Raw genomic sequence first — 12415 nt, 5'->3', positions numbered from 1 at the left:
ATGCCAAAGACTTTGCCTGGGGAAACCAAGCGCTTTCTTTCATTAGCTTATCAAAAGAATCCCAGTGTCACTGATAATATTTCATTTGGAATGTTTTGACAAGATGTCAACATTTTGTTGAGGAGAGCAAAGTGCAAAGAAGAAAACAGTGTTTTTAAAAAAAAGGCAACTGAACTAAACAGAAAGGGAATGAAGCTGAAAGAAAAAATATGTAACTATAATTAGAGTACTTTCTTGTCAATACTACAACTTTGACAATGATCAATTAATACAGTTAATTAGAAGTTTTGCTATTTTAAGCAAATAAACACCTCATTCTTCTTCATCATCTCTTCAGAAATCACATGTATATATTAACAAAATCTACCTTTTTTTTTTTTTTTCCTTGAATTCTGCTATTGTAGCTGACAGCCTGTGTCCTATACCCTAGTGACACAGTCTTTGGTCTGGTAATACTGCAAGAACACTAACAAGAACGCATATGGGCTATCAGATAACTGACTTACATGGTCATTGATGGTTGTGCCAACAATTTCATAAAAGTAGTAAAGAAAGCTCAAGAACTTGTTTCCCAAGTTCTGTATGGCAATCTGATCTTGCTTGTATCTTGCAAGAAACTCTCCCTACAAGTTTTAATAGTCAATGTAAATCCATTCCAAAATATCTTAAAACAGAATACAGTGGTATGCCAAGAACTTGGTAGAGGGAAGGTGATATGTAAGATACCTTGGTAACAAAGTAAAAATTGCACTTCAGTATGAAAAATTAAGTGTTAATCCTGTGGAGCTAATTTAGAAAATTCCATTAAAAATATCTCTACATCCCTCTATATAGGCAATGGAATACCATATGAAATTATTAAAGTCTATGACATCCCATCAGAGAATGTGCAAGTCCCTAAACCATGTGTTTCTACCTTTTTTTTCTACGCTGAACTTCAACCTACTTCCCTCTGCTGCCAGGTAACTCAGTGACTCATGTGTCATGTTGCCCAGCATGTCTAACTTTTTCTGCCATCATTGCCATGATGGATAGAAGGAGAGAGGGAAAGGATGTTCTAAGAGGAGACACTTTTCAGCTCAGCAATCTCCTATCCTTGCCCCTCCTGCAAACTGCCTGTGATAAGCAGAGACAGGCTTAACCCACCGCCTCAAAGTCTCCAAGTATTACTATGTGGACACAGACTGCCCTGTTATGGCAGCTCCTACTTTGAGTTCATGACTTTTCTAACCTTAGTGTTCTTGATAATTTTTGTATGCAGCAGCTAGCACAGTCTGCAGTGCACTTTTTATGCAAACTAATTTATGAGCTCCAGCACATCTACGTTTCAGCTTTGTTTACTCAGCTTTCCTGTCTCTCCTTTTATAACTCCACTATCTTTCCTACTTAATGAAACTTCATCTCAAAATCCTCTAGTTACATTTTAGTTTTCATTGAGCAAAAGCAGAGAAGCTAAGCAACGCCTCTTAAAGCCATGTGACATATATTATCCTTCCGTGTACTACTTATTTTTTGACTGCTCTAATTTCCTTTTCCTGTCTCCATCCAGCTTAGAAAAGAAAACTGCCTTTAAGGAGATAAATACTTCCCTGATGTAATATGTTTACCGGGTTGCATTTATAACAATTAGCAAAATACACAGGATTATCTAAAAGCTCAGTTAAGTCAATGAAATGCATTCTGTTTAAATGCAAAAAGCTTCAGGGTAGAATAATAAATATTATCAGTCTGCAGCTTACTTTTCCTCCACCTCTAATGATCATTATTCTGTCATGGTCATAATAGTACAAGGTATTCAGCATTCGTCAGCTAACTCCTGGGAAAATGCTAATTGAGATGGACTATTTATATAAATAAATATCCAATATCTACAGTTCAAGTGGAAAAACCTCCAACAAAACAAACCAAACAAAAATCAAAACAAAATACTGTTTCTTCAATATTTTTATATGAACTGTTTCAGAAACAGGCTCAATCCTTCCTGAGCAGCCTAGTTTTTGCTTTCTTCAGTTGAATTCTGCTTTTTTTCATTGCTTAGATTTGAGCAATCCCAAAATGAGTAGTTTGCTTTGCCTTGATTACTGTATTTTTGAAATCTATTGTTAAAACTGTGTTTACAATCTATGGCCTTTATTCCTTCTGGATTTTCAGAGCTTCTAATCCAACATGTAGATGCAATCACAGCAGTAAATATGATTTATCAGTCTACCGAGGGATGTACTTTGGAAAAAAATAAAGCAAGAAATTTTCTTAAGCCAGGATGATCTGTCATATACACGTGTGTATGTGTGCATATATACATTTACATATATATTAACATATATGAAAAACCATGTATTTATACACGTTTTTTCATTTCTCCCAGTTTCTCCCTATAAGCTACCTAATGGTTTTGAAATTGCACCTGATATTCTGACATCAGGAGAAGCTATAGCTACATTCCTCTAAATGCAACCATGTTTCAAATGATGTTATTGTGCTTATAAGTTCATTATTTTATTCTCTCAAAAAGAAGTTTCAAAGATAACATGAAATTTCCCCTAAGCAAAACCACAGCAATATCAAACAGACCACTGCACTTACAAAGAAAATTTTTAACATTTCAGTTTCAAATAACAAGTGGTAACAATATAAACAAAAATATCTTCATGCAAGATATTTTCATGACCCTGATTCTGAAGTCTCTTCCAGTGGCAGAAATAGAAGGTCTGGAGTCTGTGGTATGGGAGATCTCCCAGCACTGAGAGAGGTGCTGGTCCCAGCCTCGTGATTGTTCATATAGCTTTCAACAGATGTTACATGCAGAAGGGGGATTCTGCTGGTTAGTTGCCCACTTACATTGCAAAACTCCATTTTAGAAACGGATAATTTATTTTCTGCTGCTTTTTCTACAAAGTTAGTTCAAGAAGTTTTTTTGCTTAACGAGAATATCAGTGCCTCTATAGTTCATATTATTTTAATTTTATCTGTTAATATCAATCAGCAGTTTTCAGCAAGCTTGAGGATTTTCTGTTGAGCTCCTAATTCAACCTGCACTTGACGTGCTGCTCACTGGTACCTTTCTGGAAGAAAGGGGCTAAAGCTGGGACCTGGAAAGAGCTCAAGTCATGGGTCCAGACTGATATGTCCATCCTGCCAGGTTTACATTCTTTTGTGCAGGAGGGTTTTGAAACACACTGGGGCATTACATAACACTGTAGAGAGGATTAATCTTCACAGTTCACCATTTGAACCCATATGAACACATGCTGTAAACACACTCTGAGCCTGAAAAGAATTATAGTAACCCTGCTAGTTGGAAAGTAGTACGATTTAAACTTTTAATTACTTAACTGCTCTATATAATCAAACTGCTTTTGCAATTCCCTAGACAAATCAGTGGGAGGGCTCAACAGACAATGAGACCTGAGCCTCCTCCTGCTCTTCCAGAAATCTAGGGAGCTAATGCAAGAACCCATCACAATTGTCAGCATGGGAGGTGTTAATTAGTCTACACCATGACCCAGTATGTGGATCTGGGGATCAAGAACAAAATAAGGAAATGTCAATAGAAGGAAGGCAGGTAGTCATTAGGAGAAATGGTACTTTGATATTTCTTCAGCCAAAGAACAGCCTAACTCAAGGTGAAGCATGGGGACAAGTCAGATTTTAGATAAAATTTTATTTAAAACTAAGAAAAATAAGAGCAAGGCTGTCAGTGGCCTCAGCGTGGCCATAAAATTGTGAGGAAATTTGAAGAAAATAGTGGCAGGTCTGGTGTAGTACAAACATCCCACTGCAAAATAAATACCTACCTCTCTTCCTAAAAATGGATGTGCAAAAAGTTGCGTAATGAAATAGATCTTTAAATAGATCTTTAAAAAATGCGAAAGTGCATTCAGCATTACTAACAGCCATTCATATTAAGTGTTGTTGGAAGCCCAGGGTGACTGTGTAGAAACACTAATCTGTAAGCATCTGTAAGCGATGAAAAGCCCATCACTTTGTAACAATGCAGTAAGCAGCAGGAAACTGTCTTACGGATTTATTTACTTATCAATGTGCTTCTAGGAGAACAAATCTTTTCTCAGTGAATTATGTTTTTAATAAATCATGTTGCTATTGAAAGAAGCTATTAGCCAATGTCACCGCGAGTGCCATCAGAACAAAGTGTCAGCACTGTCAGTGAGTAAGAAGCAGTCTCGTTGAAGTCTCATTGAATTACAGCAAAAGATCTCAGATGCTTTAGCTGACATTGTACACAGGGGATTTTACTGCCCTTTTTTTTTTTCTCTTCTAACTGAAGTTCATCCCCTTGTTTTGTCTCCTCTCAGGCTTTTGCTGACTGCTTCACTCAAGGCTCTGCAAAGTTTAAGCCAGGGTTCTCCAGAGGAGCAGAAGTCTGCCCTGTCTTCCTCTTCTGCTGCAGAAGCTGGGACTGTCTATAAAACATCTACACACTTCAAGGCTACACATTACTTTTCACCAGAGGCCATGGGTAAATCAAATGAAGTGTTTGGAGAGAAAAGGAGCCAAAAAATTCCCTCTTCTGTGAAACAGAGAAAAATAAAGACATGCCTTCTGTCTACACCTACCTTTTATTTTTTTTTTAAAGAATGTCTTCCCTAAGATAAATGAAAATTTCTAATGTCTACTGAGCTATATGGAAGGGGGAAGAAGAAAACAGAGAGAAAAGGAGAGGGAGAGAAGAAAGAGAGGGAGAAGGGAGAGGAGGAGAGAAGAGGGAAAGGGGAGAAAGAAAAGAGTGCTTTTAGAAAGATACATATTATTATTTATGGCTCATGTAATTGCGATTAGATACTACTCTCAGATTATTTTTTTTCATCATTTCTTTCTCTTTTTATTCCCCTCCTCCTCTATTTTGTACTATAATTTAGGTAATGTGAACAAAACAACCACAAAAGCTTTTTAGCTTTCTTATTTTTAGAACAGCAATGGAGCAGCAGTGAGGTCATGTTGCTATGAGCTATCTTGCCCAACAACTTGTCAAGGGACTTCCTCTACACTAGTAACTAGACGTCCCTAGAAATTGGATATCTCTGTATGGACATTTGGATTTGGTTTTGTTGGTTTTTTTTACAACTAGAAAATTCTTATAAATGCCTCTTCTCTAACTGCTGGGCTTAACATTTCCTAAAGACATGGTGGATTTCAGGATGTTGTTAAAATACGGAGTCAGTTAATATTAAAAAGGTAGCATACAACTCCCATGTTTCAAAATGGTACAGGATATTTTCAGACAACCAGGAAAAGTAGGTTTTTAAATTTCTTGTTGGAAAAAAGAGATATAATTTCTGCAATGAGCAATTGCACTTTTATAGAGAGGAAAAGCTTCAAGAAAACCTAATTTTCTTTCATTTCAAAGGAAATTAATTCTCATTAAATTTCTTTATAATTAATTAAATCTATAATTTTAAATTAGATTAATCTCATAATAATAAAAAAAAAGCTTGCTTTGTTTGTTTAAGGCAAGTCATACATTAACTGCGAATAATGTAATGGCGACTTTGTTATCCTGTAGCCACATTATGCAACTGCAACCATAGCAGAGGCTATACAGACTATGCTTCATGGCTCAAGGCTTATTTCATTTGCCTGTGGCTGTTATTGTTGCTCATGTGAGATTTCTGTTACACCTAGACTTCAAATGGCCTTTTGTCTGATGACATCCAGTAACTCAAGAGGGCTCTGACTTTCACCCTTTCTATACTCATATTCTGCTCATCTGAAATAGACCTTGGTCCTGACCTTCCAGATAATACGCATTCTCCAACACTGATAAGAAGAACCAAAATACGTTGATTTAATCATACTGACTCTGAAAATTAAAAAATTAAGGAAATAACTATATCATGCCTTCATGACCTTACAGGTTACTTGCCAAATCTTTAGGGGCCAAGAACTACAAGGCATATACCTAAGACATACCCCAGAAGGTGTTTATATCAGTTTACACACAGAGGATGGCAAAGTGTTACTTATGGCCCTGTAGCCTATCACAAAGGAAGCAAACCTTGCTTGTGGCCAAGTCATAAGGCAACTGGAAACGGTGGTTCCAGCAACACCCATTCACTCCAGTCCACTTACAGCAGGAATTTTTAATTGCCCACAAAAGGCTGTGCAAACAGCCCTGTTGCTGGAGTGGACAGATACAACAGACAATACAGGGAAGCCAACCAAATGTCCTTAAGTCAGAAGTGGCCATCACTGATTACATAGTGCTTCACACAGGTTACTCAAAAACAGACGGAGGCCAATTTCCTTTCAGGAAAGAAGTTTGGAGGACTACTGCGGGTCTTAAGAGGTTATGAGTAAGAACAGACCTCTTTTTAAATACTACAAACTAATCTCTGAGACACAGGAAGTGAGTCTGATAGGGTCATAAGGGAACCAAGTTATAACCTTCTCAGCAGCTGAAGATGGAGAGCTTAGTCCGGACTAAGTCAATGACTATAGGGCTTATTGTATAATCATCTTTGGCTGTAACAGAAAAGTAAAAAATCCACACTGCTACATATTTATACTTCTGTCTGGAGCATTGTAAAGATCTCATTTAACCACACGTACTTGCTATTGGTAAATTTCTACAGTGGTCTGGCAGGGAGAAAAATTGCTATTTGTCTAAATGTAGTTCCTCAGCATAATGTCCATTTGCTTTGAGATTACTCTAAAAAAAAGAGACCCAGATAGTGAGTTTTTTCCTCACAACTCACTTGATTCAAAAAGGTTACTTTGCATTTCCATTATCATAATTGACAACTTAATTAGGTGCAGATGTTTTGAAGAAAGTGCAGAAATAGTAAGAGAAGAAAAAAAATCACTGAAACAATCAGCTCGTAAGCTATATAATTTTAAAACTTCTTGAAGAAGGCAACAATCACTAAATTCCTTGTCTTTAAATAGTTTCACTTTCTGTTTGTTGTCAAAAACCAATACAGCTGTGATGAATAAAAGGTTAGAAACTGACTGAGCAACCAAAATAAATACTGAAACTATGCTGAAAAGTGTCTTTTGAGTGAAATTTTCAAAAGACATTTCTCTCTCAAGCTGCTGTTGCTACAGTTCTTATACTGCTGTGTGCTAATATGGCAGAAAATACCCTGGATGAGAAGGTACAAAGAGTTTTCCTATTTAAGGATTTTTAAAATGCCAAAAGGAGAACACACATAGAGACAAGTTCCCGTTCACTTCCAGTCTTTCCAGAAGGATTGTTCTCTAGTTTGGTCAGAGTACAACTGCTGAAGATCATCCGTCTGTTAAGATCCAAACCCAAATGACAAAGACAAGGTAACCCATTTTACTCAGCTCCTTACCTAACTCGTTGCAGACCACTCTTACATGCTACAGTGACAGCTCAGAGCAGTCTGGAACTCCCATGAAATTGCATATTGCATGTGGGTTGCTGGAGTTGCTTTCGTTATAACAATCATTCCTTTAACTAAAAATTACTGAGCAGAAGTGCTAAATGAATTCTTAATGATGGTTAAGTAGCTGTGAAAGGCCCTGTATTCCAGTTCACTAAATTCAAATTAAAACTAGTAAGAGCTTTAAGTCCCTACTTCTAATCACTACTTGTTTAGAATGAACAATCTAATCTAATCATAAAGACTAAATCAGTTTTAAACTGAGTTTACATCAAATTAAAAAACATCAAAATACGTGGCAATTAAGAAATCAACCCATACTCAGTTTTGGAAGCTTGAACTTCTTCCCCAGAAGATGAGACATACATGTATGATTTCAAGCTTCTACATTTTAGATCAAATCCAGAAGAAAAAAAACAAGTTATTGTGTTCATACATTCATTTCCCTTATAGTCATTTATTATCATAATGGTGTACTCATTATTAAGCTTTTAAGAAGTATGCTAAGGGACATTCTTTGAGCTCAGAATTATTCCTGAAGCTGAACTTCAATCCCTGAAGATCGCCCTGCAAGTGTCAATTTGATCTGGTATCTAGGCCTACGTATCTATTCAGGCATTATTCCCAAAGTTCTTATGACTTAAAATATTTTTAAAAGATTTTCCTGCAACAGAGAAGTCTTTTTTTCCTTTCTTTTTCCTCAGACAATGTTGAATAAGTCCAACAGTTCAGAAGTTCAATCTTTTTCTGAAAAAAACCTCAAAAACCAACAAACCACAAATCAACCCAAAAATGAAGCCGAACAAAAAAACCCAAAGAAATATATATCTAAAAATGAATGATTTACCAAATTAGCTGCCTGCAGTTTGTAGCTCTGTAGAAAAGAAAGAAGTATTATTTTTTAAGGTAAATTTTGCTTTTATTCAAGAACCATCTCATGTTATTTTAATGCCTATTTGTTTCCGTTTCCCAGTGGTACAGAAATACACAAAAATGAAAAATATGAGGCAGTCTGGGAAAATCATTCATACTCGGAAAATGTCTTGGAATGGCTTCCAGTCAAATTATACACAGGGATGCAAGTAGGACAGATTGTGGGAATTCTTTTATCCTAAATGATTTTTCTTTATCTATTTATCTGTGGTTCAGCTACTTCACTGATAAGCAAATTGATCTGCAATCTCTTTCTGCCTGCATTAATCATATCTATTACAGGTTTGAAGCACCTCTTCTTAGTGCAAAGGAATCACAATTTACCATTCAGGACAAAGACAGTGAAATGAGTGTATTAGCTTTACTTCTTTAATTTACATACATTAAAATCTCTTCTCACTGTGCCCTCTCACCACTATACAACACTGGAAAAAACCAGCTCTTATCCTTCCAGATTAAGACAATTTTTTCCTATATTCAGACATGATTTACATATTTGAGACTTTTTTTGAACAACATTCCTGAAATATGAGTTCAAGAAACTGTGGGAGTCTGTTCTAAATGCTAAAACCTAAAACCAGACATCCCGCAAGCCTCCCCAAAAAGACAAGAAGAGGAAGCAAAATAACATCAAAATTTTATAGTGTGAAAAATAGCAGTCAACACAAGCCAGTAATGCAAGCCAACACAATAGCAGAACACAAGCCAACTAAGAAACATTTTCCTAAGTCAGGGAAAGTGAACCTGCTTTCTCCTAACACTCTAAATCAGAGTATCTTCTTGCAAATATATAGTTATTACTTTTAGAAAATAATTTTCTGAAGTATTTAATATAACAGTAATAATATTTGAGGGGAAAATATTTCATTAGTAAAGACATAAGTAGGATCTAGGAGGAAAACATGTAGCCTAAACATATGCTTAAAAATTCTAGACATATAATGAAGCAGAACACAATACTCAACATGCGCCCATGGATCCATTGAGCCAATGGATCACTGAGAATGTGTGAAGGCTCCTATAGTACTGGAATCCTGTCAGTATCTCAGCGTCACCTGTTTGAAGACCACATGAATGTGAAGATCACATGAATGATGGCCGTGTAAACGCTTACAGAATAGGTACGCTGATATGAGCCTAATAAATTAAACAAGCTGATTAAGCGTGCATCATGGGATGCTTTCTTCCATGGCTCACCCATCTTTACTATGAAATGTTCTTTCTAAATGTCCTGCCATCGGAGTGAAATCTTTGGCAATGCAACTTGAAATGTACTGAAGACTATGGAATTGCTTAATGCCTGGATTATTTTTTTTTTTAGTGTGACAATACATACCTAAATACAAAATTTACTTAGAGTGCTTATCCAGTTTTTGAAAATTATTGTTATGGTATTTGTATATAATGGCTGTGGAGAATGAGTCACTTGGATCATTCAAAGTTCTGAGCACTTAACTGATGGAACTGAAAATTTTACATAGCCGCTGTCTACCTTAGGGTATTTTTAATTTAATTACAGATTCAGCAATAAAGGATAAGAACTTCAATATAAGAAAAAGTAGAAAATGCAGTGTCATACTGAGTGCAGATAGCACAGAGTCTCTCTATGCCATTTTGGACCCTAAATTTCTTCTATGTAGCTTTGTAACTTGTCATATATGAAATCAGTAACACTAATATAAACATAGTCTCAATGTGTACTCAACTATCTCTATTCAATTCTATTCTTGTAGGTCTGACTATAGACATACACTATCATTACGTAGAAATGCATACCATATATTATCTGCATAAATGCAAAGTTTCATTCTTTGGGACTAACAAAACAAGAAAGAAAAACTTACCATTCTTCTTATAGAACATGATTTCTCCTTTGAATTCTACCTTTTCTTCCAACGACTTCTCAATTTGAAGAATCATCTGCTCATTTGTTTCAGCACCAAGTAAAAATTTACAGCTGCAGCTCTTCTGCATGACTTCAGTTCGTGCAAATCCAGCAAGCTCACAGAAGCCATCTGAGCAGTAAACAATAGGGAATCCTTTAGCCACCTGAGCATTTGCAAGGATGAAGTTACTATCTGTAGAACACAAAAATAAAACATGAATTACAGTCTGAACTCTACATCATTTGACATCATACTTCAGCTTCATAGGAAGGACATACATTTAAAAGCAAAATCCCAACTGCCTGCAAACAAGAATGAAACTTCTGGTTTTACACCATTGGTCTGAAATGAAATCTAGTCCAACAGTCCACATATCACTGTCATACGATGGTTCCTCATGGCTACGTACGGTTTGCCTCATTGCATCATCAACAGTAACTTGCAACTGCCTCTGAGATGGATGTCAGCACATTAGCGCAAACACTTCGACCAAAGAGTGGTGACAAACATGTAAGCTTTGGAGAAATTTCAAAGGTGCTGTGTAATGCTGGCACTCAGACTACTCTGCTGTCTGAATAGACACACCTATATCTTAAAAAAAAGCTAATCTCTCTATGCTCTAAATAAACTAAAGTTGACCTTTATCAAAACTCAAACAAATTTCTTTTATATGATTTATCAAGGGAATCCTTAAAAGTAGAGTTGAGGGACATTCCAGGGCTACATGGAGTTGTTTGTCCTTTGTTTTATCTCTTTTTTGCTTTTTTGGGGTTTTTTTGTGAGGTAAAAAGATTTCATCCAAAAGCACTGTCAGCTGTCTTCTAGACCCCCACCATATTTCTTACATATGAAACAAGCACAGCAAAGATTCACCATTCCATTACATCTTAATGCACTTGTGTACAATGCAACTAACATGCATGATAGATTAAATAACAGTATAAATGATAAAATAAATAATAGTATATTGACATGGACATCAATCAACAAAACCCAGTGTTTTGAGTTCAAATCTTTGGCAAATCTCACAGCTTAATCGCTCATTTCCAGCCCTTCCTGAAGTATCTTTGAAGGTTTTGTGCCTTAGACTTTCGTCTATGGCTTACACCAACAGCTCTAGCACTTTAAATTTGTCTTTAAATGGTCTTTTTAAATTAGCATGGAGACCTTTTCCAGATCAGATATGAAGGTCTACCCACCTTTTATTCTTTGCCTGTGTTTCCTTATCTTGATGCAAGGGGGGGGGGGAGGGGGGAAGTTTTATGGGAGGAATCTATCTGCATTTCACTTTGAGGGAGGAAAGACTATTTTTTGCCTGTTGCTTACTAAGGGATGTTTACCTGACAGCTTGCTAGCTGGAGCTAACGAGCAGTCTAGTCCCAAGACAGATATCTCACATTTTTCAGAATTACGTGCATATGGATTCATGTGTATGTATTAAAGGAAAATGCTATTAACTAGCTCAGAATTCCTTGATATATATTCATAAATTTAGAGAAATAATGAACTATTTTAATGGAAAACTCAGGTTGATATGCCTAATCCCCTTACAGGGATATACTATTCATGAATGGGGAAGGGAGGGACAGAATTCATAAACTAAAATAAAGGAAAAATATGTCTGCTTCAGTCTTAACTGGCACAAGAGTTCTACATCCATTAAATTTTAACAACTTCACCTATGTTACTATTTATTTACACAAGGGATAAAATACTATGACTAATATTGCTAAGATTTCAGTACTCTAAAGACAATGCTGAGATTTATTAAATGATCAATTTACTCTTAAGACTTTGCTTCAGTTACTCACCTTTCACTTAAATCTAATTAAAGTCTTCCAATAAATGATTGTTATATTAAAGCAGACTTTTCTCATTTTCCAAATAGTACAATTTAAAAATGCGTTCTGGTTCAGTGCAGTGCTTGACTTAGCCTGTCATTTTTATTTGCCTAACTAGGGAATAAGTACCATTACCATTCATGCACTGACATGCTGCTCCCCCTGTCAACACAAAACTAAATCCCCATCCTGCCAAAAGAAGTAAAATCAGATACTTGCAGTGCAGTTTAATGACGGTGTTACAGTAAGACTCATTATGTAAGACTGGCAGATCATACATCCCAAATGCATCTGTAGCTATCAAATTATTTACTCCTGGGTTTCTTATTGTTTAAAATATAATTATATGATGCAAAGACTTTTTTTCCTTTAAATTCTAATTGTTGTGAAT

General features: G+C 36.0%; 1 protein-coding gene across 2 annotated transcripts in view; it reads right to left on the bottom strand.

Moving 5' to 3' along the window:
* The window catches only part of KCNH8 (potassium voltage-gated channel subfamily H member 8), a 174874-nt gene that overhangs the window by 107450 nt on the left and 55009 nt on the right, over positions 1-12415 (bottom strand). For both annotated transcript variants that reach the window (XM_030476954.1, XM_030476961.1), the window contains exon 2: positions 10142-10375. In XM_030476954.1, coding sequence (XP_030332814.1) covers positions 10142-10375 — 234 coding nt within the window. The remainder of the gene's footprint in view (positions 1-10141; positions 10376-12415) is intronic.

The sequence above is a fragment of the Strigops habroptila genome, chromosome 1 (genome assembly GCF_004027225.2).
Source record: "Strigops habroptila isolate Jane chromosome 1, bStrHab1.2.pri, whole genome shotgun sequence".
NCBI classification, from domain to species: domain Eukaryota; kingdom Metazoa; phylum Chordata; class Aves; order Psittaciformes; family Psittacidae; genus Strigops; species Strigops habroptila.
The sequence above is the reverse complement of the archived record's forward strand: the minus strand, read 5'-3'. Positions and strand labels throughout refer to the sequence as shown.